Source organism: Dipodomys merriami, unplaced genomic scaffold, assembly GCF_024711535.1.
Source record: "Dipodomys merriami isolate MVZ:Mamm:240054 unplaced genomic scaffold, mDipMer1.0.p SCAF_316, whole genome shotgun sequence".
In the NCBI taxonomy this organism is placed as follows: domain Eukaryota; kingdom Metazoa; phylum Chordata; class Mammalia; order Rodentia; family Heteromyidae; genus Dipodomys; species Dipodomys merriami.
Genome location: NW_027204671.1, coordinates 1,011,311 through 1,037,785, shown reverse-complemented (window position 1 = coordinate 1,037,785; position 26,475 = coordinate 1,011,311). Strand labels below are relative to the sequence as shown.

General features: G+C 53.7%; 2 protein-coding genes across 4 annotated transcripts in view; one reads left to right on the top strand and one right to left on the bottom strand.

Annotated features, from left to right (window-relative positions):
* The window catches only part of LOC138841333 (transcription initiation factor TFIID subunit 4-like), a 68,692-nt gene extending 56,114 nt beyond the window's left edge, over positions 1-12,578 (top strand). Inside the window, exons 13-15 of the mRNA XM_070042021.1 lie at positions 612-668; positions 1,213-1,332; positions 11,118-12,578. Of these exons, the coding sequence (XP_069898122.1) occupies positions 612-668; positions 1,213-1,332; positions 11,118-11,285 (345 nt within the window). The 3' untranslated portion in view covers positions 11,286-12,578. The remainder of the gene's footprint in view (positions 1-611; positions 669-1,212; positions 1,333-11,117) is intronic.
* Positions 12,579-16,642: 4,064 nt separating this feature from the next.
* The window catches only part of LOC138841331 (cadherin-4), a 412,784-nt gene continuing 402,951 nt past the window's right edge, over positions 16,643-26,475 (bottom strand). For all 3 annotated transcript variants that reach the window (XM_070042018.1, XM_070042019.1, XM_070042020.1), the window contains 5 exons: positions 25,972-26,205; positions 24,487-24,720; positions 23,070-23,209; positions 21,825-21,989; positions 16,643-20,142 (listed from right to left, as the gene is read on the bottom strand). In XM_070042018.1, coding sequence (XP_069898119.1) covers positions 19,936-20,142; positions 21,825-21,989; positions 23,070-23,209; positions 24,487-24,720; positions 25,972-26,205 — 980 coding nt within the window. In that variant the 3' untranslated portion in view covers positions 16,643-19,935. The remainder of the gene's footprint in view (positions 20,143-21,824; positions 21,990-23,069; positions 23,210-24,486; positions 24,721-25,971; positions 26,206-26,475) is intronic.

The window sequence follows — 26,475 nt, the reverse complement described above, 5'->3', positions numbered from 1 at the left end:
TGAGGTGCAGGAGCAGTCCCTGAACCCAGAACCCCGTCCTGACTCCTGTCAGACCACATTGAGTCAAAGACGTTATACCAAATTGGTACTTTTTCATGATGTACAAGTTTTTTGTTTTTGTTTTTTCATTTATTTTGTTTATGTGATATTGAGTTATTGAACCCAGGGCCTCATGCATGCTAGGCAAGCACTTGGCCACTAAGTCACATTTCTAGCCCTGTAATCTAAATTTTTATCTTTTGAATTTAAGCATTTAAAAAACTTAAAACAGGGTTGGGAAGGTGGCTCAGTGGTAGAGCACTTGCCTTGCATGCATGAGGCCCTGGGTTCGATTCCTCAGCACCATATAAGCAAAAAGAAAAAAGCCAGAAGTGGTGCTGTGGCTCAGGTGGTAGAGTGCTAGCCTTGAGCTGAAGAGCTGAGGGACAGCGCCCAGACCCAGAGTTCAGGCCCCACGACCGGACCCCCCCCCCAAAAAACAACAACAACAACAACAAAACTTAGAACATTCTGTTATATGGCATAGATGCTATTATAAAATCAATACGTTAACACTTGTTGGAGATAAATATTTAGGTCATAACTTATTTTCCTTCTTCTTTCAAAAATAGTCTCGATCCAGACAAGAAGATCCAGAACAATTAAGGTTGAAGCAGAAGGCAAAAGAGGTAAGTTTTTCAGTCCTGGACTTGTTACCACATAACTCCAAGTTTGTATTCATCCTAGATATAGAAAAGAGAACATTTAAGAAAACCTTGGGATTTCTGAACTGGGGTATTTATGTGGCTATTTACAGTATTGTAACATTTAAATAGTACCAAGCCAAAGATATTTTTCCTGTATAGTTTGTGTCTAGCTTTTAGGTTTAATGTCAACTTTTCTGAACTTGTTTAGTTTTCTGAGTCTTTTAAGGTGAGTTTCAGTTGTAGTCATTCATTCATTGATTCATTCATGGTAGTGGAGATTTTGAACCAAGTGTTTTGTACCTGCTAGGCAGGTAGTCTACCACCTAATGTAAACATCTAGTCATCTATTGCTTTTTAAATGTTATTAAATTTTGTGGTGAGTATGGTCAGTGTGCTTTTTTTCTTTTTTAAAGATAAATCATTAAAATTTAGAAAATTTTAGAAAGCCTTTTTGGTATCTGCATAATGCTTTTGCAGTAAGTAAAACCTGAGAAACCATAGTCCTTGTTTCCTTTCCACCACAAAGATGCAGCAGCAGGAGCTGGCACAAATGCGACAGCGAGATGCCAACCTCACAGCACTGGCGGCCATTGGGCCCAGGAAAAAGAGGAAAGTGGACTGTGCGGGGCCAGGATCAGGAGCAGAGGTACAGCAGCATCGCGGGGGTTGAGGTCTGGAAGGGACCGGGGAGAGCGCCTTAGAGCCTGCTTCCTCAGGTAGACAGACACATGTCAGAACACACCCCTTCAGTTCACATATTGATTGTCTCATCTTCCTTAGTCTCCTGCATAGGACACTTGACATTCAAATCAGCTTGTTTGTGTATATCACGTGAACTAAAAGTTCTTTGCATAAATGCATGTGATCACCAGTTTGCTCCAACTGACTTTTAAAAACATATGTGTAAATTGCAATCAAAGGAGTAATTTTGCTGGGGTGGTGTCTCCCCAAAAAGTACACATGGGAGAAGCCTTATAGGAAGAGGGCTAATGTAGACCATGAAAGGGAAGATGCTGTGCAAATTCTGCTATACTTTTTCTCTTATGTACCCAGACTTAGCATTTTGCTTTTGCTTCAACTCTAAATTTTCTTTAAAGTCAATTGAAGAAGGAAAACAGTATTCTCAGTTGCCTTTTCTGGTATTCTTTGTTCCTTCCTGCACCCTTTTCCATTGATCTGAAGGACAGCCCCTAGGATCTTGTAGTGTAGGTCTGTTGAGGTCTTCCCTCTCCACTGCTATTTACTTGAACATGGTTGGTTGTCTTGTCCTTCATTCCTTTTTAGGGCGGGACGGGGGGGGGGGTGGGAGGTGCAGCGCGGGGTTTAAACCCGGGACCTTGCTGCACATGCTGTGCCCCACAGATGTGATTATATTTCACTCTCACTTCGTTGTTTTTTTTTTTTTTTTTGGGTCCAATCATGGGGCCTGAACTCTGGGCCTGGGCACTGTCCCTCAGCTCTTCAGCTCAAGGCTAGCGCTCTACCACTTGAGCCACAGCGCCACTTCTGGCTTTTTTCTTTTTGCTTATGTGGTGCTGAGGAATAGAACCCAGGGCCTTGAGCATGCAAGGCAAGCGCTCTACCACTGAGCCACCTTCCCAGCCCCATTTCACTCTCACTTTGAAGGATCCTTGTTAGAAAGGTCTGGGTTGCTAGGTTTTTTTTCTCTTGCAGAAATCTCAGGATGTTGACCCACTTTCTTCTAGTGGTTCTGCTGTAAATTCAATCCTTGTTTCCTCTACATAATTTGTCTTTCTTTGAGGAGGTTCTGAGACTTTATATATTTGTTTGTTTTGTATTTGGTAGGTTCTGTATGTGGCCTGTTTCAGGTTTTCTAAGCTTTTCTCAATTGAACTGTAGGTCAATGTTTTGGTTTTTCTTTTTTCTTTTTTTAAAAATTGCATTTGGAACATTCTGATCATTATTTCTCCAAGTGTTTTTTTTCTGTTCCAATCTTTCTTTTGTTTGATCTCCAATTACTTGTTATTAAACCTGTTACTATTGCCTCATAGCTTTTGAACCAGTGCCATTTGCTTCAGTTTGTTTTCTCTGTTTTCTGGCTGATGATCTCCACTACTCTCCCTCTAGGTGGCTTAGCCAGGTGGAGTTTGGCCATAACCAGTTAGTTGTTCAGCTCTAGTCAGGTTTTCATTTGCTAATGTGTATTTTGACTCTAGAAGTTACATTTGCTTCATTTTTAGCTTCTAATGATTGGCCAAGATTCTCTGCCTACTCATAAAGACTGCATTTTCCTATAGTTGGTTTATCATATTTATTAAAGCTGGTTTCCTTTAAAGCATCATTTCCATCTTATTTACTTCTCTCTAAACAAGGATCCTGCTCCATGAAATTTGGTGCAGGTTGTGGGGCAGTGTCAGCAGGACTGAATCGGGGTAGTGGGATGTTCAGTCTTTCTGGGCTTCACAAGTTCAATTCCTGACCCCCTTGCTGTGAATGGCACCGTTCATGCGGCAATGGAGCTTTACATGGAACTCAGGAGGCGCCAAAGTATCCAGGACACTCACTTCTGAAATATTCCTGATGGCTGCGGCCTCTACTGTGTTCTGAATGACCAAATTCTTAATGACCTTGTCCTTGGCATGCATTGGGCACAGTTTGTATGGTGAATAGGCTGCATGTAGCTGTGGCCCTTTCGGGCATGACAGTTGTTTCTTCTTTTTTTCCTGTCATCTTGGGAGCAAGGACCAGAGCTTAAAGCGGTTTTTAAAGCCTATCTGCCCATCTTCCCTCCATCCCTCCCACTCTTCTCCCCACCCCTTTCATCCCTCTCTTCCACATCTCAGGTCTAGTTTTTATTGACTGCTTTCCCCTTTTGAATAAGGATCCCCTCTTTTTGTTTCTTTGCATATCTAGTGATTGTGACTTGAATATGCACCTTGTGGATAGCATGCAGCCTTCTTTTGAAGAATATTGGTTTTTAGCAGTTCAGTAAGTAGCTGGTCATCTTGGATTTGTGCAGGCTTGTCAGTCATGATCTGTGGAAAGGTCAAGGTATTTCTCAAGCCCCCCTGACCTAGCAGGATTTTCCCTGTATGCTCTATCTTCCCTGTCTGGGTGTGCCTTTAGGCTCTGCTGTGGTGGGTCTTAGTATAAAAGAGTTCTTTCTGGCTTCTCAAACTGGTCTTGTTGCTTGCAAGGATTGGACTCTAATGTACTGCCTGACCTTTGGTAGCTCCATTTTTCTGTGAGCCCATAGCAGCTGTTGTGTGTGCTGTGCCTTGGATGGTTTTGCCCTGCTCTGGGGAGTGTGGAGGTGGACTCGGGCGGGGACAGGGTAGTGACCTCAGCAAGGCAGTGTTTTTCCTGCCAGAGACTGCTGATTGTGTGTGGTGTCCAGATGTCCTGGAACCTCAGTGCTGAGGCTCGTGTGTCCTAAGTGCCAGCGTGACCTCTGGATAGTGCTCCTGGTGTGACACTGGCCACAGCATGTGAAAGGAACAGGGGCAAATCCACCTGTCCCACCTGTGCCGCACAGGTAAGAATTCTGGGCATAGTGCAGGCAGTGTTAAATGCATGTCTGAGTGGTAGGGAGAGTCCCAGGGAGGGTCAGAAAGAAGGAAGTACAGATTCCTGAGCTTCAGCATGGGCCTGGCCAGGAAGTGCTGGGGTGGTGGCCTAATGCCACCTAGTCTAGTTGGGGCTACTGGGCAGGCTTCTCAGCAAGAGCCTGCTGCTGGTCCCACGTTGCATTATGGGAACTGAGGCCCACAATGCCCACATTGGAAGCTTGGTTTAAAACCCAAGAAATCAGTGGTAGAGCTCTTGCCTTGCATGCATGAGGCCCTGGGTTCGATTCCTCAGCACCACATAAGCAAAAAGAAAAAAGCTGGAAGTGGCGCTGTGGCTAGCCTTGAGCTGAAGAGCTGAGGGACAGCGCCCAAGCCCAGAGTTCAGGCCCCACGAACGGACCCCCCCCCAAAAAAAAAAAAAAATCAAGAAATCAGTAAAGTCTTGAGCACTAACGACGTATCTTGAAAAGAGCTGTTAGAATGAAAGATTCTTGGGTTTTGAGGGAGAGTTTTGGACGTTGCTGACCTGTTTTCCTGAATTTCTTTTGGGGCCTAAGGTGGGGCCTTAGGGATAGAATCGCACCTCAGAATGATCCTAAGGTGTGATCCTTGTGGACTCGTGGCCAGTTCAAGCACCAGAGCAGCCTGTGCGCCTGTGGTTCCAGGCCCCTTATTACCTGCAGCGGTAATGCCTGCCGTGACCACACGTGACACCAGAAGCACAAGGTTGTGCTCCCAGCTCTGGGGTTGAGGCACCCTGCTTTACCTTGTCTGTTCTTTTTTTTAGTCTGTAAATTTACAGCACCCTACTTTCTTCTTTCCTGGACATGGTAAGACCAGGGGTCAGGCCTATGGTGGTCCTTGGCTGTCTAGGAGCGCAGCTTGTATATGTATACCTCAGTCCCTGAGCTTCCTGCTCATGGCAGGTGAACCAAAGATACCTCCAGCTGGCTCACCTGAGCGCCCTCTGCCGAGTGGAGGCGCAGGCTCTGCTCTGTGATGATGGGTGCCTGCAGCCACTTCCTGCTTGAGAATATAAAACTTGTGATATGTGAAGTTTATTACTTGACTTTTGTATTGGTCAGTTTTGGAACTGGAGCTTGAACTCAGGGCCTTGCATGTGCAGTTTGTTTTTATTCATTAACTGGAGGATTTTATCTGAAGACTCCTCATCTGCTGTTAGTGTTCCTAGATGTTTGGTTCATGGGGAAGGGAGGGTAAATGCTGAGTGCTCTTCATCTGGTTGGTTTCGGGTAACAGAATGATTCCCGGTCCTGTCCTCAGAAGGTGATGGCCATTTAAAGTTTCAGTGGTTTTTTTGTTTGTTTTGTTTTTAAAATGGCCTTATTTTTTCGTGAGCTCAGGAGTTCTTGTCCTCTGCAGTCCTCATTGTCGTCGTGGTTTACACTGTGCTACCTTTGGCCAGTGGCAGCACCTCAGGAGGCTCCGGGGCATGTCACCATGGGACATCACGTTCTTGTCACCTGGAAGGACGGAGTGCAGCATGCGTGTGGTACAGGTGTCCCGCTTCAGGCCTGGAGCAGCCGTTTTCCCAGGAAGAACTAGTTTCTTCTAGTGGGAAGTAGAGTTCGAAGACCACAAACTGCATAGTTGTTGCAGGGGGTTCAAGCTGGGAAGTATGGAAACACAAGGCCTTGTGAGTCCTGGTGCTTCCAGTTGAGAAGATTTTTAAGTGCAGAGGTGCAGAGTTGTACTCACTCTTCAAGACGGCAGATTTCCAGTCATATCTCATCTGCTGCATTGGTTTCCCTGGGCTTGGGGGTTGGGAGGAGAGAATGAAAGCTGTCCTGGTTCTCGTGGAGGATTAGATCCCTGGACCTGTATGGACCAAGAGCGAGACGTCTGGCACTGTCTACGGGTTAGGATTACTGGAACAGACTTGATTTTGCCTGTAGTTTCTGCTCATTGTGCTGTATTTATTGTATCATAGCCTCTCATTCTTAACCTTCCTTTTCTCTAGCCCATAAGTAATGATTTAATGTTTATGAGCAGTCTTCATGTTGCTGGACTTGTGGAATGATTCATGGGAACAGTACCTCTGTGAATTCTCAGAGGTTGACAGTTTGTGCCCCTTATGTTATGGCTGAGGTTTATATTGAGATCTGCAGCCCCTGGCTCCAGGAGTCCTCCGTGTCCTCCTCGCCTCCCCCATTCCTGGTTCTGTCCAATCTTGGCAGCAGTTCCATCCCCTGTCCAGTTTCATGTCCTTTCCATGTTGTATTCTTCTTCTTGCCTGTTTCCTTGTGGAATGTGTGAGACTGGTTTTCTTAGGCTGGCCATGATGTTCCTAGATCTAGGGTCTCTCAATTCATACTTCCAAATATTTTTATTTGTATTTTGTTTTTGAGACTGTCTGTTGTATTTTGCCTCGAACTGGCCTTGAATCCACTATCTTCCTGCCTTCTCCCTAGAAGCTGAGATTACCGATGTGTGTCATCACATCTGGCTTGTATATTTGTTTTAAAGAGCTCAAATGTCACACCCTTTCTTTTGTCTTCCTGAGCTGTTTCTTTTCTCACCTGGAGCCCTGTCTTCTTGGTTGAAAGCAGAGGAGCAGGGTGGATGTGCCTGGCCCTGACGTGGGCCTGCTCTCCTGCTGCCCTTCAGCACCAGCAGAGGCTTGCTGCCTCCTCTGTGGCTGACTGACTTTCTTTCTGACTGCCTTTTTTTTTTTTTTTGTAAATCTTATTTTCATTTTTATTTTCTGGTTTTTCTTCATTATGTGCTCACTTGGGTTTTTTTTTCTCCCCTGGCCCCAAATAATTTATTTCTGAGGAAATTTGATCTCTTCTCTCCACTTCTTGAGTTAGTCAACTCTTACTTCATTATTTATTTCTGGGTTTGCATCGGTGTTTGAATGACTTCAGAGTCATGAGCTCGCTCAGCTTGTTTGCTAGGTTGGTGCTCTGCCACTTGAGCGATGGTCCCCGTCCTACTTTTTACTGATTATCTCTGAGATGAAGTCTCATGGATCTTCTGCTGGGCTGGCTTTGAAGCATAGTCCTTCAGATCTCAGCCTCCTGAGTAGATAGATTCCTGGTGCGAGCCATTGGTGCCCAGATATATTTCTGGATCTTTTGTTCCTTAGCTTTTGGGGATCTGGGCTGTTCCCTCTTCTTCCCCCTCCCATACTGGGGCTTGAACTCAGGGCTTTGCATTCTTGCTTGGATTTTTCACTCAAGGTTTACCAGTAGAGTATTTCCCGGTGGTGGTCTTCTGTTCTGCTGACCGAGTTTGTCCCTGTGAAGTTCGTGGCCCAGATCCGCAGTGGCTTTGCGTTTGCTTTTCTCCCTGTAGTTTGAGTTTATGTATTTGTGGTGTCATGGCGCCCTCTCCTTGCAGCCTGGTGAAGTTCAGGCTGCCTGGCAGGGAATGCTGACCCTGAGGGGCCCCTATTCTTGCAGAACTCCGAATTTCCCCTTTCTTCTTTTGTCCGCTGACTGTCTGGCCTCTTCTCAGAATGTTCTATGTTTCCCTTTGAAGTCACCTTGTGGGCTTCATGATGCCACCCTTCTCTAGCCTGTGTTCTGAGTCACTGGGACTCAGGTCTGAGGTGTTGTGTGAACTCGGCCTCTTGCTGCCATCTGCTTTCTCAGAGTCTGTCCTTGTTGGCAGGCTGGGGACAGGAAGGGCACACACCCTGGGAGGTGGACACACCCAGCGCCGCTGCTTCCATGAGTGCCCCTGGGCCCTGTGCATTTACGTTCTCTCCGTGCTCTGCGGGGGGGGGGGGGGGGGGCAGCTAACACTGTGCTCAGCCTCTTCAAAGTGGTGTCTCTCTTCAGCTGTGCACGGGGGTGTTCTGTACGCTCTTCCAGCGTGCGCTGGGTGAGCTAGACTCCTGCGGTCCAGATGACAGAGATGAGGAAGCCCAGAAAACTCACCCAGGGGCAGGGGCAGGGGCAGGCAGTGGCGCCCTCCCAGGCGACAGGCATCATGGCTCCCAGACAGGCGTTCTTGCCTTAGCCCTGGGAACCCTTCCCTCCTCTCTGGGGCCTGTTCACGGGCACAGAGCTCGAGGGGTGTCGGGGTTGGAGAGGAGAAGGAATCCTCAGCCCCTCAGCTCTGCAAGTGGGCCTTGTGTTTTCCAGGGCAGCGCTGGCTGGCTCCCCAGAGCCAGAACCCAGGCCTCCCTTGGGACACAGGGCTCTATGTTGGGAAGGGGTGCCCACAGGAGGAGATGATTCCTGTTGTTTTTTACACCGAGTGTGTGGCAGGTCAGACTTAAGAGGGGCAAGTGTGACAATGAAGAGACTGGCCTCCTTTTATTTCATCCTTGTAACAGCCCCAGACGGAGCGGTGTGAATGATTACAGAGCCGGCACACACGAGGCCACTACCCCAAGAGAGCTCTAGCCCTGCCTTAAAAAAAATTTGTATTTTTGGGGCTGGGAAGGTGACTCAGTGGTAGAGCGCTTGCCTTGCATGCATGAGGCCCTGGGTTTGATTCCTCAGCACCACATAAGCAAAAAGAAAAGAGCCGGAAATGGGGCTGTGGCTCAAGTGGTAGAGTGCTAACCTTGAGCTGAAGAGCTGAGGGACAGCACCCAGGCCCAGAGTTCAGGCCCCACGACTGGACCCCCCCCCAAAAAAAAAAAAATCGTGTTTTTGTCCCTCATGTCAGTACTTTAGAAGAAAAAAACCAAAAATGCCAGCGCTAGCCCTGAGCTGTAGAGCGCCTGGCATTCAGGTTGTAGCTCCTGGTGCTGACCCTCATGCTCGGTGGGCTGCTGCACTGGGGGGGAAGGGGGGGAGGGAGGCTTGTGCCTCCCAAGGCCTCCCCGTGCCCCGTTTTCTCCCAGGCCTTGGAGGCCTGCAGGCTGCTGACGTGTTTCTGTTCCCACATCCTTCCATCCCAGGAGGGCTTGGGGTGTACTTGGCAAAAGGAGCTGCTGCTGTGGAGTCCAGCACCATCTTCTAGGGACTGTCCCCAGGTCAGCAGTCCTCTGCCGGGGGGCTGGCGGTCAGACTCGATGGCTGTGGCCAGGACCCCTGGGCAGTAGCCATGCCAGCCCTGGCCTGGGAGAAGTGGAAGAAGCTGTGGCCGGCGGGCCGTACCTGAGTTTGAGGAGCATCCATTGCATTTAGGAGATCCTGGCCGAGCACTGTGCGCCAGCCGGTCCCTGCAGAGGCTGGTGTGGGCGGAGCGATCGTGCTCGGCCTGGACGTGGCTGGTTGGAGCCGGTAGAGCTCTCGTTAGCACGTCTACGTGCTCCCCACCAGGTCCGGGGCACCCGTTTTTTGATATCATTCACCAGGATTTCTGACTTTTAGTTCCCACTAAACTTTATACCTAGACAAGCAGTTTATCCTGGTTTGGGTGGTTGAACCTGAGAGGAGAGGCAGGAAGTACAGTCTCGACTTGGTCTCTGGGTCCAAAATCGCTCCGGCCCACAGTGCCTCGGCGGCCTGAGCGTTGCGGGGCCTCCATCCCTGAGACTTCTCTCTTGAGCTGTAGTCAGGATGAACTAGGTCTGTGTAGTAAAGGCGCGGGTGTGGACGCCCACATCCATGAATGGATCCCAGCCTTGTAAGACCCCTGTGTCTCCGGGCACTGGTGGATTCTGCCATTCTCAGGAACCCCGGGAGCAAGGAGGCCATGTCCCTCTCTCCACCTGCAGCCAGGGCCTCTCCGGGGAAGCCTGTGTTCCGGCTAGCTGGCTGTGCCAGAGGCCACTCCTCAGAACGGGACCATGTTCTCTCTCCTTCTGAGCCCACTAGCTCCTCTGCTGGTCTGCACACAGAGTAGTCCTTGAGGCTACTCCAGGGGTGAAAGTCAATAACCAAGCCAATTGGAGGAGACCTTCCTTCCACCAGGAGAATGTGGCCACAGGTGATGTGGGAACCAGGCTGAAGATGACGGTGGCCCCAGAGTCTGAGGGAGCTCACCATCTTCAGCTGTCAGTGTAGAAAGAGACTGACCAGTCGGTGTCTTCAGACACACCTTGCCTCTGGCCAGGACAAGTGGCACAGGAGCCAGGGAGAGCTGGCAGTATCCTGCCAGCCTGCTGCGGTGGTCACCTTCCAGGCAGCACGCTCCTGCAGCCTTGCTGCTAGAACATACTTAGCTCCAGCTGCGTAAGCTTGGACTGAGGTCGCAGGAAGGACAGACACAGCCATTGGATGCGCAAGCCATTCAACCACCTGGACGTGACACTCAGCTCTCCCGAACAGAGACACAAGACCTGTCTTTTGGGATGCTGTAGTTTGTGCCCAGTGAAGCAGTGATGAGATCCAGCTACTGGATACCTGTGTAGCGCCATCGCCATGCAAGTCCATTGCAGGAAGGTGTGGAGTCGGCTTGGGGATAGCTGATCTCCATAGGGCTGGGTGTCTGGTTCAGCCAGAGGGGCAGGAAGCCCTCTTTTCCTTGGTCACGATCACCATCACAACCACTGAGCTGTTGGCCTCCCCTAGCTGACTGAGCCTGTCCCTCCCAGGAGTTCAGACCTAGTGCCTTTATCAGCCAAGCAGGGGTGGGTGACAGTCCTGGTGTGGCATCGGATGTGGGCTTCCACCCCTTCCCTGCTCCCCTAGGCAGCCTTGCCGTGGCCATGTGGAGACTGGTGGCTGCGGGTCCCAGAGCCACTCAGCCTCTTGCCTTTGGGCAGAGCCCGCTTTGTCCTCCCTGGCGTTCAGGGCCCTCGTGTGTTGGGTGAGGCGTTGGTGGTGGTGGGCTGGCCTGTGAGATAGAGTGAGGCCTCCTGCCTATGCCCTTGCCCCGTAAGGGGTGTGGCTAGCGCGTCAGCTCAGCTGGCAGCCTGCAGAAGGCTGTGCCAGGGGCTTCCTCAGGAACCGGGTCCTGGGGCGTTGCCCCTTTTGTTTTGCAGCCCACCTCTGAGCGCCGCTAATGCTTCTGTTTCCTCCTTTGTCGTTACCAGGGCTCAGGCCCCGGCGCGGCAGTCCCAGGCAGCTCCGGCGTGGGCGCCCCCAGGCAGTTCACACGGCAAAGAATCACCCGGGTCAACCTCAGGGACCTCATATTTTGTTTAGAAAATGAGCGCGAGACAAGCCATTCACTGTTGCTCTACAAAGCATTCCTTAAGTAACACAGGACAAGTCGCCTGGGAACAGTTTTATATATTTGGAGATTACGCCTTTTTGTAACAAGCAAATGGGATATTGTTTAAAAACAGCCACCTCTTTACAACGGAACAGTTTTATATTCCTGTTTCTAAATGAGCTCTTCAGCGTGGAAGAACCGTTTCTGTAGCAGAGAGACACAAAGGCCTGCGGATGCTCCTAAAGGACAGCCAAACCTGACTCATCCTTGACTGAGTGGCCTTCCTGCCAAACAAGCCATATATAAAGACTGATGGAATCGTTTAGCAAATAACTAGCTGCCCTCTGTCAACTTGTAGCAGTTCTTTCATTGTCTGTGCATTTTGGTTGGGTTCGGTTCCGCTTGCCATGTTGCTGTATGTCGACAGCCAGTGACCTCATTTCACTTATTTTTGTTGCAGTCAGTTGGCAAAGCCAACTGAGTTTTAGACTATTTATCTTCCTGGCTTTTCTCCGCTCCAAATTCTCCAGGAACACACAAGTCATCGCCGTCACGTGGAGTGTGGGTGCGTTTCTGCTTAGTATAGGTCGGGGCCCGGCATGGGGGTCCCTCCCGAATGTGTTCAGCATCTGTACAAATGAATTTTATTTGCTACAGTTTGTGAAGCTGTAAAGTTAAAGGAAATGGAAACCTTTTCAGCATAAATATATTTTACTTGCACTGTGTTTTTTTAGCTAAAAGTGAAAACTTAGATAAAATAAAATCAGAGTTGAGAAGAATCATCAAAAGACTGTTTCTCAGTGTGAATCAAGTGTTGAAAAATGGTTGGTGTATTTTGTCAGTAATTGTACATAATTTTTGGCACATAACATAAAATGGCTATGTAAACTATAATTATTTTGCTAAGAGACTGTATGCAAGCTGTGGGCAGACTTTACAGACGTCCAGAGCAAAGTCCCTTCTTTGTACCTATTTTTTTATTACAAATATACTAATTGGTTCTTTATATTTTCAGAGGTTATTGTATTAAATTGTCTATTGATAGTACTTTTATGACTGTAAATATTTTGGCTTTCTCCGTGTGAATTCTCACGTTAGACATGAATTCTTGCGTGTGAACTGAACGCTGATCAGTATTTTTTATCCACACCTGAGAACTGTTACACTTTTATTTTCTCTTTTAGGAAATCCCTGTCTTTCCATTTTTTCATGTACATTTTGCACAGTTACTTGTTCATATGTAAATATTTTACTTTCAAAAATGAAGTTTTTAATTGCTATTGTTTTATATAGGATTGAAAGAAAATTAACTCCTTTATTAAAAACAAATTTATCTGTATCTGTCTCGCCTGGTTTTCTTAGTGTCTTAGTTTTGATAGTGCTTCTAGAAACTTGGTTCTGGCCCTGCCAGAGTGTTTGTCTGGGACTTAAACCCAGTGACGGCCCAGCAGCCGTGGAGCCTGGGGCTGGAGGCCGAGACTGTCCCCTGCTGCCTGCTGACCTGGCTGGGGACGTGGGTGGAGTTCTGCAGCGGGGACAGAGCTGGGGAGACAGAAACACACCCTGCTGAGCCTGGATTCAGATGACCCTGGTCCTGGCACAGACCCACAGTCACTCTGTGTTGCGGGGTGTGCCCAGGGGTTCCCGCTTCCCAGGGGCACACGTCACATGGGAGGCTCAGCTGTCCGAGCCACAGGACAAGCTGCCCTTTCAGGGCCTCGGAGGCTAGTGCTGTGACCAGAGCTGGTCCTGGACCCTCCTCAGCTACACCCGTGGGGACCTCGTGGCCAGGCAGGTGGGTTTACAGGACACGCTGCAGAACACGGTCCTTGCTTCACCTGCGGCTGTGGTGATAGGCTGCAGGGTAGGCGCCCTCGGCTCAGTCCTGGAGGCTGGAGGCCTGGGACCCAGCCTTGCCTGCCAGCCGCAGGGGCGCTGGTTCAAAACAGGGAGCAGCCTGTCTGCACCCGTGCGGGATGACCGAAGCTCAGCAGACTGCCCAGGTGCTGGGAGGGGTGGCGGCCACACTCCACACTGCTGGGGCGTTGTCGGGAATGGCATTTTCTTGAGTTGAACACACATTTGCCACAAGATCCAGGGGTTCGCACCAGGAACGTCCAGACAGAGGCCTTCAGGGCGGCGCTCAGAGGCGGAGGACAACCGAGAACCCTACAGCAGGTGAGCAATGAAGCAGATTATGGTCTGAGCTCAGAGAGGCCAGCCCCCAGGGCTCCACGCAGGGCAGGGACAGTCGGGGGTGACTGTCAAGGACACAGAGAGCAGCATGCTGGGGGGGGGTAGATGGGGCAGTAACACTTAGGGCCAGGAACTTTGTGCTTTCAAAACTCTGGGCCTCTTGATAGCAGTGCCGTCCACTCCCCGCTTACGAATACCACAGGATCCCAGACCAGTGGAGCTGTTCCGCATCTACTGCAGTTTTGTTTTTTTGTTTTTTGTTTTTTTTTTTTTCTGGGTAGACTCCAGCAAGCCTGTTTGTAACCCTTGATCCCTGAGCCTGGACAGCTGGGAGGTAATGCTGAGGGGCGATAGGGGCCCCAGCTGCCTCTAGTCTACTTGTTAAATGTTCAAGTGAGGTCCCCTGGTCAGTCGGTTCTGCGCTTCTGGCCTATTTCAGGATTTAAATACCAATGTATCATTGTTAGCTGAAAAGAAATGAAAACCAAGTCCCTACCCTACCCCCCACTGGTCTCTTCTGAAATTTGGGGCAGCAGGCAAAGGACAATTCAAAAAAGCCCAAACAGCTGGGCACTGGTGGCTCATGCCTGTAATCCCAACTGCTCTGGAGGCTGGGATCAAGAAATTCCATACAGGAATGGGTTCATTTCCAATTAAGCAAAAAACCAGAAGTGGAGCTGTGACTCAAGTGGTAGAGTGCTAGCCTTGAGTGAAAAAGCCCAGTCTTGAGTTCAAGCCCCATGCTTGGCACACGTACACATACAAAAACCTACCACAACTACCAAAGACCAACAACAAAATGACCCCAAAGCCCATCGATCACTAGAGTCACCGTGCACCTGTGAGGCTCCACAGGCCCCGTGGGTCTTCAGCGTGTGGGCCTGCCTTCCCAGAGGCCTGAGGGAGTCACAGGCACATCGGACCGCAGTGTCTTGATTCACGCGTGACTTGTGGCGCTGGGTGCGTGTGGTGCTATTGGAGGTTTCAGTTCAGGGCCTCCTGCTTGCTAGGTAAGCGATCCACCACTTGAGCCATGCCCCGGCTCTTTCACGTAGCATCTTGTGCTTTTGCTGGGCTCAGTTCTCACCACCTTACCAGCTGGGGTTACAGGAGGGAACCACGGTACCTGTTAGAGTATATTAAACCACGCAGACATCCAGGAACAAAGAACAAAGGAAAGGTTTATTGCCAATACAGGGGCCGGCAAGACCTCTTCTCACAAGGGAGAAGTGAGAAGCAGCGCCGGCCATTGTCAGAGGTGACCTATATAACCTACTGAGGCTAGGAGGGGCTGGAAGGGGTGAAGAGGTGGAGACCTTGGTGTGGAAGTGAGGTCCAGGGGCTTCATCGTGGTGGGTCAGGAATAATGGCTGCTGTCCAAGTAGAGATAAGGCTCCCTGCAGCTGCCCAGACCTGAAGGTCACTCTGAGGAGCTCTTGCTGCTTATATGGTGGCAGCTGCCCAGAGAAGGGAAAGGGGGCTGGAGGCTGATGATTGACTGCCTTGACTACATAGGTCTGGTGTTGCCTGGGAGAAGAGCATGTAAAACTGGAGAGAGGAAGGAGCGAGCTAAGCTGTGGGAAGGAGCTCATTGGACTCACAGGTTAGGGTTCGTGGCTTGTGACTCTTCTGTCCGCCTGGTTGCCCTGGAGACAAGTGAGCAGGGTTCCATCAGTGAGGGCATCTGTGCCACCTGCCGAAGCGTCTACCCCGCCCGCCTGGGCCTGCCCTGAGCCCTGCTCTGGCTCAGCACAAGGGATGCAGTGAATGCTTTTAAATTTAATTCTGAGAAGCGTTGTTTCTCTCCATAGTAAGTCACCAAAACATCTGCGGTGTGAGCCTCTGCTGCTTAGTCTGTGTCACATAGCGGGAGGGAGTTCAAGGGACTTCCCAAGGAGGAGCCTGTGTGGGGTCGCCCGCATGGGCATTCTGGGTACTTCACTGGGCCCTGTGCAGATGGAACCCAGCTTACCTGTGGCTCAGCCACCGCCCTCTGCCTGCGCAGGCAGGTTCAGCCTCTCCGACAGTGCCCAACAGCCTGTGGCGCACCCTAGCAGGGACAATGTCAGGGTGCATCTGAGCTTACGTGGCAATGGGTTCAGGGGGTTGCTGAGGCGTCCACGCTGGCCAGGTCCAGCCACCACCTGCATTGCAGGTGAGTCTGTCGACACTTGGCTGAGCGCTAGGTGGCTCTGTCCAGTGCAGGCCTCTGAGCGGATGCCTCGGAGTCTCCTCGGGGGCACAGGACAGCAGCCTGTGTCCAATGAAGGGGCCCAAGAGACAGTCCTGAGCCTCAGGACGCCAGCCCTCTGCCCCGGAACTGGGAGGGTCTTTACCAGGTTATCTGCCCCCTCCCAGGGCCTCTCCCCAGGAGGCTGATGACAGGAGTATACCCCCAGGAGGACCTGTCCCAGACACAGCAGTTGCCTAATTGTGAATATAATTAGGCGTTCAGTACCTTCAAAATTAGCAAGTGGCTAATTGTGCCTACAATTATCAGCTGCGCCCATAATTGTAATTCACCGGGTAAGTGATTTTTTGTTAGGAAAGTAACTGTGGATGCACTGTGAGCCTGCCCTCCGAGGCCGCTGCGCCCTCTCTCACGCCTTTGGTTTTCCTTTCTTCAATACTGGGGTTGAGCTCTGGGCTTTGGGCTTGCTAGGCAGGTGCTTTACCACTTGAGCCACTCCTCCTTCCTTTTTGTGTTGTTTATTTTTAATTAATTTATTTGTTTTTTTATTTTTATTTTTGGTCGGTCGTGGGCCTTGAACTCTGGGCCTAAGCACTGTCTCTCAGCTCTTCAGCTCAAGGCAAGCACTCTACTGCTTGAGCCACAGCACCACGTCCGGTTTCTGGTGGTTTATTGGAGATCAGGGTCTCATGGACTTTCCCGCCCAGGCTGATTTTGAACCGTGATCCTCAGATCTCAGCCTCCTGAGTAGCTAGGATGACAGGCGTGAGCCACCGGCAGCCAGTGGGGGAACCACTTTGAGGGTCACTTTTACAACCTTCCTTGTGCAGCGTGCAGAGGTCAGAAAGGTGGAGTGTGAACGGGTTTTGTTTATTCTGCTTCCTCTGAGTTGGAACCGTGCAGCGGCAGGCGCGCAGCACAGACGTGCCAGCGCCAGTGTGTGCGGGTTTCCTGAGCCGTACCACAGGGGCGGTCAGCCCCTGCGATGCCGGAAGAAAACAAGCCAGGGCAGGGACTACTTAAAACAGGGCTTTATTTAGTCCTTACTCCGCTCCAGAACACAGCAATCCCGAAGGCTGCTGTTCTGTCTGCAACCAAGACCACCTGGCACTAAAAACACACGGAGAACATCCACCCTCTTCCCTTTTTTTTTCCTTTTTGTTTTTCGGTACAAAATGATACAAACAACAATACAAAATAGTTGTGCTGTTGACAATTACAAAAATGTTGGAACATTTGTCTACGGGCGCAATGCTCAGAGTTGCGGTGTGAACACATCACGCTCTGGTATCTTTCCCAAAACCATGGTCATGCGGCGGCTACACATTTGTCCATTTCAAAAAGAAACATGCAGAAAAAATCAGAACAAAAAAAAGGAGAGAAAGGAAAAGTAAAATGCGTCCCAAGTATTCACAGATGTGTTTCCCACAGGGCCAGCCGCAGGAGTGGGCAGTGCACGCACACACACACACACGCGCGCGCGCCCGCCGCCCGCACAGCTGCTCCACCGGCGCTCTGAGCAAGGAGACGGTGCCTTGAGCTTTTGGTGTTTCCTTTTAGCTTTGACAGAAATGGAGACTCTCCCTCCCTCCACTTTTTACCTTGGAGAGAACAGAGTTGATCATGTATTCAGCTAGGGAAACGGAGGCATCTCGGAGGGCCTGACGCTTGGCTGCTATTCTGACACTTTGGTGGTGGGAGACCTAGAATTTTGGATGTGCTGAAAGACACAAGGAAGAGAAAACCTGCTGGCTCGGAGCTGGGTGCAGAGGCTGACCGCGGCCGGGGTGTCTTTGGCACGCCACTCTAGTGCAGGATTCTCTTAAATTCCCTAAGGGAATGAAACCGGCTGCTCCCGACCGCAGACATGGCCTATCTACAAGCTACAGAAGAGAGACGTTTGACACTGACTGTACGCTTGCCTAACGCTAACTCGTTGGCCTCAGAACTCTGTTCTGAGAGGGGTCTGGCAGGGTGGGGAACCCTCTCTGTCTCTGGTCCCAGGGGCTGATGGGGATGTGGGCTCAAGGGGAAGCTGTTCAGATGGAAGCCACACACACGTTCTGCTAGCTGCTGCTATAGCCCCAGCCTGCGCGATTTAGAGGAAATACAGGGGACCCTGGCTGGATGCTCCTCCGGCTGGCGCAGCAACCTTGGCCTGCACCATTTAGAGAAGTTGGGGAGGGGGGCTTGGCAGTGACACGGGTGTGGGGGAGGTGAGGAAGGGGAGCAGGGAAGCGGCGAGATGTCCCACCCCATAGCTGGTACGATTAAGTTCCTCCTGTCCAGGGGGATACAAGGACGCCTTGAGTTTTCAGAGGAAAAGAATGCATGCTGCCTCACTTTTAAACACACTTCCAACAATCCATGCACACCTCTCACTGAAGCAGGGACTTCCCCAACAACCTAGAAAATTCCAGCTCCCATCCTCCAGCCCTGACCACAGCAATCCCTCGACTGGCCACGCCCTTCAGACACTCAGGGCCATCCTGGTTGGCTGCTGGCCCTGAGTGATTTGCATAGCATAACTTAGAACCCGACATCCCCCTCTAGTTCTCTGTGGACACACCGGGAGGGCAGCGCCTGGAAGCCACGGCTCTCACCCCCCCCCCACAGGCACCGGAGGACAGAGTGGACAGCTCAGCTCTGGAGAGGAGGAAGCGCTCTGATGTCCAATGGGACGCACCTGTGACTTTGCCACCCTTGCCAGTCTACCCAGGTGCGTGTTTGTGACCAGTGCTTGGAGAGAAGCACTGGATGGAGCCCAGGTGGGGAACCTGCTGCCCCTTGGCATGGCCCACCTTCAGCACCTTTGTGCCCGCCAGCAGCAGCTACGGGCTGGGCTTCTGTCCTTCGCGGCGCTGGGCGCGCTGTCTCCCCAGGGGAGGGGAAGGGGGAGCTCTGACACCAAGGCCTCCGGGTACCGGCTGCCGTCCCCTCCCTGGGCCTGGAAAATGCCTCAGCACGGGTGCCTCTGATGCCGCCTGCCCCTGCCCTGGCTGGGACACGTGCACAGACACGAGGTCGGTCTCCTCATCCAGAGGAGCGCGTGGCTTCGCGTTCTGGGGGAGGGGGTGGGCTGGGGTGGGAATTGGACACGCCTGCCACACAGTGTGGCCTTGGTCAGATCACCCGTGGCGAGCAGAGCCAGCTCGGGAGAGACACGGGGAAGCAGTGGGGATGATGTGTGGCCTGTGGACACAGGTACAGAGGGGGGTGGGGGTGGCTCTCACCAGCCGGCTGGAACAGGCCCGTACTGCCCACAGCAGCTCAGAGAGGAAAGGGACTGCCAGAGTCACCCAAGTCGGTGCTGGTACCAAGCCTTCTGCACGCCAAGAAACGCAGACTTGCTAGGCTGTTCTCGGCGTCTGCACAGCTCTGGGGGTGGCCAGGGTCAGAGCGTGCAGCGTGTGGGCCGACACGCGCTCACTGCTTTCCGCCGGGCCCCTGGAGTTAGCCCCTGGGCTGTCACACCCTCACTGGTCCCTGGTTGTGCCTCACAGGATGTGGTAGCTTCTTGGGCAACAGGAGGGGCTGGACCAACGACAAGGAGGACCTCGAAGACACTGGGGTTACGGTTGACCCAGAAGGAGTTCTGGCAGACTGGGAGGCATTGGAGTGCCCGAGGACGGAGACGGGGGTGGGGGTGGGGGCCCAGGATGGCCCTGGGAGTATCCAAGGGGGAGATGGGCACATCCACAGGCTGGCCCGTCACCCCGGGCTAGGCCGGCCCTGGAGCTTCCTTGCTGGAAACGCAGGCCTTACCCATAAGGCCTGGGGCTGGGGGCCAGGAGATCGCCTTCAGTAAGGGCTTGTTGGCATCCGGACCCTAAACTATTTTTTCAAACAAGTCACCCACTTAAAAAAAAATGACAAACACCCCCCTCCCGACCCTGTCAAGATTCTCCTCATCCTCATTTGATGCTTCCAGAGTGGGACCCGGGGCCCGTCGGGCTCGGGGGCAGTGGGGACGGGGGAGGGGCGCCTTGGGCTGTCTGCTCGCTTCCAGTCACTCCTGAGTTTAGGGAATCTGACACGTGTACCAAAAGGCACTTTTGTTTGTTTTTGTGTTTAGACAGTGCTTCTGTTCTAGGAGATTCGAGTTAGGACGGTGCCTCCGGCTCTCCCTTCACGGTCCGTGGCGGCGTCGGGCGAGGCCTGGCAGCGACTGTTCATGCTAGACAGCTCCGCGCTGGGGAGGGCAGGGCGGGAAGGGGCCTCCGGGCACCAGAGCCAGGCCGGCCTGCTGGGGTGGGGGGCGCCGGCCCCGAGCCGCCCCTCGGCCTCCAGAGCCGTCTCACGCGGGGTGCTAGTCCTCTTCGCCCCCTCCGTACATGTCCGCCAGCTTCTTGAACCGGGGTCCCCAGTCGTTCAGGTAGTCGTAGTCTTGGTCTCCGGAGCTGGACGAGTTCAGGGAGCTCACGGAGCCCGCGGTGGAGCCGCTCCCCTCATAGTCGAAGACCAACAGGGAGTCGTAAGGAGGCGCCGTGGGGTCGTTGTCAGCGGCTCGCAGTCCCTGAGGCCAGAGACACGGGGTGAGGCTGGGGGTGCTGCGTCCCGTCCCCTAGGGCCACACCCGTGGGAGGGCGGGGGACTGCGGGCCCCTCCCGAGCTCAGTGTCCGCTCCAGCCGATCTCGGCTCGGGAGCCGCGCCCGGGCAGCGCACGCCGCAGCGGCCGCCTCTCCTTCAGTGTTGGCCGGCCCTGGGCCCCCAGCACCCGTGCCCTGTGTGTGCGGCCTGCGGGGTGCGCGGCAGCCGTGCCCTTGAGGGGGCCACTGCAGGTTCTCACGGTGGCCGAGGCTGACCAGGACCTCTAAGGACCCCCTCCCCACCCGTCCTGCCGCCCTGGGGTTTGTCCCCAAGGACACCGCATATGCTGTCTCTCCTTTTGAAAAAATACCCAGAGCAAGCCTGGAGATGAACTCAGACTCAAGAGCCCCCAGCCTGCAGGGGTGAACTGGGTTTATTCTTGACACCTTGCAAGGATGGCCCTGGGCCTGCCCGCGGTCCCCCCCTCCTTTGAAGAACTTGAGGCTGTGGGGGTGGCTGTGTCCACTCTTTGAAACGGTGTCCCTCAAGTCATCCCTCAGATGAGGGACGATGGCCTTCTGTGTTCAAGGCCGGACTCCGGAAGGGAAGGGCTTAGTTAGCTAATGTGAGCTTACTTACACAGGAGTCCTTTTGCTAAAAATGCGTTCTCAGAGAGGCAACACGGTGCTTTCCCAGCAGATGAGACCCAGGGGCCTTTTGGAGCCGGGCAGTCTAGGTGACATTTCGAGGACAGTGCGGTCTGGGACTGCTGTTCAAACCCACCTACTTCTGGGTAACCCAGAGGCTCTGGAGAGGCTGCCTGTGCTGGGTTCGCCTTGGGGCCACTGCCTCTCCCTCGTCGTCGCTCTGTATGTGCGTGCGTGCGTGCGTGCGTGTGTGTGCGTGTGTGTGTGCGTGCGTGCATGTGTGCGCATGCGCATGCGCATGCGTGTGCATGTGTGTGCGTGCATGCGTGTGTGTGCGTGTGTGTGTGCGTGTGTGTGTGCGTGTGTGTGCGTGCGCGTGTGTGCGTGTGTGTGCATGCGTGTGTGTGTGTGCGTGTGTGTGTGCGCGTGCGTGCATGCATGTGTGTGTGTGCGTGCGTGTGTGTGCGTGTGCGTGCGTGCGTGTGTGTGTGTGGTAATTTCTCATTTGGAATTCCTTTGAGTAATCCAGCTGTGGGGTGTGTGTGTGTGTGTGTGTGTGTGCGTGTGTGTGTGTGCGTGCATGCATGTGTGTGTGTGTGTGCGTGCATGCGTGTGTGTGCGTGTGCGTGTGTGTGTGCGTGCATGCATGTGTGTGCGTATGTGCGCGTGTGTGTGTGCGTGCATGCATGTGTGTGCGTGTGTGCGTGCATGCGTGTGTGTGCGTGTGCGTGCATGCGTGCGTGTGTGTGTGCGTGTGCGTGCATGCATGTGTGTGCGTGTGTGTTTGTGCGTGTGTGCGTGTGTATGCATATGTGTGTGTGCGTGTGTGTGTGCGTGTGTGTGTGCGTGTGCGTGTGTGTGTGTGCATGCGTGTGTGTGCGTGTGTGTGTGCGTGCATGCATGTGTGTGCGTGTGTGCATGCGTGTGTGTGTGCGTGTGTGTGTGTGTGTGTGTGTGTGTACAGGATTTTGCTTTCGGAGGTGATCCCATGCTTGGTCCCTCCCTCTGCAGGCCACACACCTCATTGATGAAGTCACCGATGTCCCCCGGGTGGGGCACCACGGGCCTGACTGGGTACTGGGGCTCGGCGCCCACCGGCCGCTCATCCACACGCCGCACCCCTGGGGCCTTGCTCAGCACATGCTCCATTGCTTCCGGCTGCTGCAGCTGGCTGAGGTCATAGTCCTGGGGGTGGGGGCCAAGTGAGTCAGGAAGGCTGGAGGGTGGGGGAGCAGCCGGGGCGCCCCAGAATCCTGGGCCCCGTCCTGTGCTGTCACTGTCCCTTCTGCACCACACCTGTTCTCTAAGCACACTGCTGTCCTGGCCCGTCCCCGTCTGCCGTGCCTGCAATGCCCATCTCTTGTCCTTCCTCCCCCAGCCTGCATGTCCTCTAGGCAGGTGTGGGCCTGACCACTGCCTTTGCTGCCCTGGCGCTCCTCCCCTCCCCCACAGAGCTCCCGAGTGTGAAGGTTCACAATGGTGGAAATTGAGCCCTTCTGCGGCCAGGCAGCGCTGTGACCTCCACTGGCCCAGGTCAGACGACCCTGCCCTGGGAATGCTGGGCCCGGGGAACTGCACGATGACCGGGGCCCAGGCTGGGTGCTGCCGGACCTGAGCCCGAAATGCATGACACCTTTCCACTTGCAAAAAAGACAAAAGTCCTCACTGTTAAAACCCCAGGCTGAAGCCGGGCACTGTTAGCTCACGCCTGTCATCCCAGCTACTCAGGAAGCTGAGAGCTGAGGATTGCAGTTCAAAGCCAGCCCATGAGACTCTAAAACTGCCCAGAAAAAGCTGGATGTGGTACTGTAGGTCAAGTTGTAGAGCACTAGCCTTGAACACAAAGAGGCTCAAGGACAGTGCCTAGGTCCTGAGTTCAAGCCCCAGGACTGGCAAAACAAAAACAAAAACTAAAAACCCCCAACAAGCCTGAGTGAGCTGGGCACTGGGGGCTCACTTCTGTAATCCTAGCCACTCAGGAGGCTGCGATCTGAGGACTGAGGTTTGAAGCCAGCCTAGGCAGAAAAGCCTATGCGATCTAATTTCTAATTAAAAATAGCAAAAACCTGGAAATGGAACTGTGGCTCAAGTGGTAGAGAGCCAGCCTCGCATGAGAAGGCTAAGGTAGAGCGGAGCCCTTGGCGGTGCTTGAGTGCAAGCCCGGGTACCAGCGTCAGCTGCCACAGTAGCAGCAGCAGCACCGGTCCCCGGGGAGTGCACCGCGCGCGCGCATGCGCGCGGGCGTGGGCCGTGGCAGCTGCTCACCTGGTCCTCCTCGCCGCCGCCCTCCTCGTCGTATTTGAGGATGTTGTCCCGCACATCGTCCTCGGGGTCAATGAGCAGCTGCTTCGTGTGCCGTTCCTTCTCCCGCCGCTTCATCCACACCACAAACAGCAGGACCATGGCTGGGGGGCGGGGCACACGGTGAGCCGGTGTGTGCACACTGGCGGTGCGCATTTACGCACAAGCAGTTCTGCATGTGCAGTGTGAGTAGGTGTGGGCATGTTGGTACACATGTGCACACAATTGTGTGAGACTTTGTGAGGACGCACATGATTAGCTCATGAGTGTGTGCATGACTAGATGCATATGTGTGCTATGCATGTCTCTGTACACACATGGGTGAATGTAAGTGTGGATGCTTGTGCAAGTGTGTGTGTGGTGTGTGCGTTCTTGTTCCTGTGTATATGTGCACACACAGGTTTGTGTGTAGATGCTTCATGTATGTGTGCATACTTATGTGTACAGAGGTGGGCATAAGTGAACACATGCATTTGCACATGTACATGGGGCATGTGTGCATGCATGTGTGTGCATGGGCTTATGTGCTGTTTCCAAGGCAAGGTTGGACAGAGTCAAGCTCTCCACCTCCCTCTCGCTGCCTGGCCCTGGCTTAGTGTTCTCAGACGTGTGTCCATGGGCAGTGAGTGGTCCCTCGGTATCTGTGGGGACCTAGGGCTCTGCCCCTCGGTACCCGTGGGGCCCTGGGGCTCCTGCCCTTGTGGGCACTGGAATGCACAGATGCTCATGTCCCACGTGCAAAGCGTGGCAGTGTTTGCATGGCATGTACACACATCCCCAGTGTGCTCTTGTCATCTCTCTGCCTTGTGGTTTTGGATTGAGTGCACTGCTGCGTGGTTCAGGGAATAATGACCAGAGAGAAGTCTGTGCTCATTCGGCTCAGACCCATTTAAAGACGTGTTCTCAATGCGCAGCTGGACGAGGCCCGCTGTGTGTGTGCACTCTCCTTCCTCTGGCTTGCCCTGGGACAGCAGATGACTGAGCACTCGCCTCGTCCCGGGGGGACAGGATGACTAGAGGGGGAGAGCCTGGCCTGGCGGAGGAGGTGGGGGGGTCCCTGCAGGGGAGGGGGCTGGCCTGACAGGAGTGAGGAGCTTAGGGGGCCCCCGAGAGGCCCTCTCCAGAGGGGGCTCAGACAGGCTGGAGGCAGGGGGGAAGGTGCTCTGGGAGGCAGAGTGGGGTGGTGGGAGTTGACCACACCCCTCAACAGCTGGATGAGCCCCCCCCCGCTCCACCCTAAGGGCTTGCACGAGGACCAGGTTAGTGGGCCCCCGAAAGCCCTCTGGCGGGGGATGTGAGCCGTGGGGCCGCCTCCCCCGGGCTCGCCCCGGCCCAGGCCCAGCACTCGTGCCTGGGAGGCCCCGGCAGTGGCTGCACTCACTCAGCAGGATGACGATGCAGATGAGGATGGCCACGATGGCGCCCGTGCCCAGGCCGGCCGCGGCCACCGCGCCAACCGTGGTGCAGTCTCCGTGCTCGTCACAAGGGCAGACCTTGACCTTGATGACCGACATGTTGGACAGGGGAGGGTTCCCGGAGTCGGTGACGATGACAGGGACGTCGTACACCCCTGCCTCCAGGTACAGGATGCGCAGGCTGAGCTGGGCATAGTCGCCTGGTGGGAAGACCGCACAGATGCTCCACCCCCTCCACCCGGACAGGGAAAGGCATGGGAAGTGCCGGGGGGGGGGGGGGGGCGGGGAAGAAAGGTCACTGCAACAGGTAGAAGAAGTAATTTCCCAGATACATGGAGCGTTTTCAGGTCAAACTAGGGCAAAGTGTAGTGGCACATGCACGGAACACTAGCTGCTCAGGAGGCAGAGATTGGGAGGATGTGGGTTTGAGGCCAGCCTGGGCAAAGTTTACAAGACCCTTTTTGACCAATAGCTGGGCACGGTGGTACATGCCTGTCCTCTCGGGAGGATTATGTTTCTAGATCAGCAAAAGGTTCATGGGGCTTCGTCTCTACAGAAGGAAGCTGGCTGGGGTGACCCAGCTCCTGCGGAAGATGAAACAGGATTGCAGTCCATGCATGGCCTGGTCAAAAAGTGAGACTCTATCCCCACACCAACCAGTGCGGGAAAGAGCAGGAGCCCCGGCTCCGTGTGGAATGCCTGCCCAGCACACAGAAAGCCCTGAGTTCAAACTCCAGCACTTCCAAAGCAAAAAACAAACAAAACCCAAACTAAAACAAATCAGCTAAGAAAAAAGATATCCACAGAGAAAATAGGCAGACACATTCACAGACAGAAATGGAAACACGGAGCTGGGAAGGTGGCTCAGGGGTCGAGTGCTTGCCTCGCATGCATGAGGCCCTGGGTTCAATACCTCAGCACCCCATAAGCAGAAAAAGCCGGAAGTGGCGCTGTGGCTCAAGTGGTAGAGTGCTAGCCTTGAGCTGAAGAGCTGAGGGACAGTGCCCAGGCCCAGAGTTCAAGCCCCATGACCGACCAAAAAAAAAAAAAAAAAGGAAAGAGCAGTGTGTCTGGACATTTCTACGGATGATAGTTAAGAGATGTAAAAGGAGTTTGGCTGTAAAACTGGAGGTCTGAGAGAGCGTGAAGTTCCCAGGCTGCCAGCTTGTCAGAGGTCTGTGCCCCCAAACGATGCCCTGGCAGGAGCCCGAGGCAAGGCCCCGGTGTGGGATCGTCGGGCGGGCCGGGCCGGGCTGCGCGGCACACAGGCACTCATACCCTGGGAAGAACTAGTGGTGTGGCGGGAGGTGGACAGGGCCCAGCATGAGACGTGAGCAGTGCCCAGCCTTGTGCAGAGCTGCCCGAGAGGACAAGGACTGGACGGCCACCCCCGCCCGCTCCTCTGGGGAGCACGGGTGCAGACGTGTCCCCCCTTGCCAGGACAGACTCACCATTCAGGCGGGTGATGGTCCAGTTCTTCCGCACAGCAGCCGGGACGAAGGGCAGCTCGAAGACATAGGGGCCGATGTTGGGGTCCACGTCGGCGTCGGCGGCGGTGATGTTGATGGCGTTGAGGCCCGGCTTCTCGCAGATCTGTGCCTCCTTGGGCAGCAGTTCAGGGGCGTTGTCGTTGATGTCGATGAGGTAGATCTGCAGGGTCCCGGTGCCGCTGGCCGGGGGGATGCCTGGGGGACGGACACACGTGACACACACAGGTGACGGTGCAGCTCACTTCTGGTACGCCCACCACAGCCACGTGACAAGCAGACAGAAGCCAGGCCCAGCCCCAGCGCCGGGTCGGGAGGGCTCCTCGCTGTATCTGGCACAAGCCATGCTGCAGCCCTGCAGCCACACCTACAGCCACGGCGGCACACAGCCCTCCCCCCCAGGCTGTGCCACAGGCCCTCCGGGCTGGACCACGTGGGGTCTCAGCTATGCCCGGGGCCCAGGGCAGG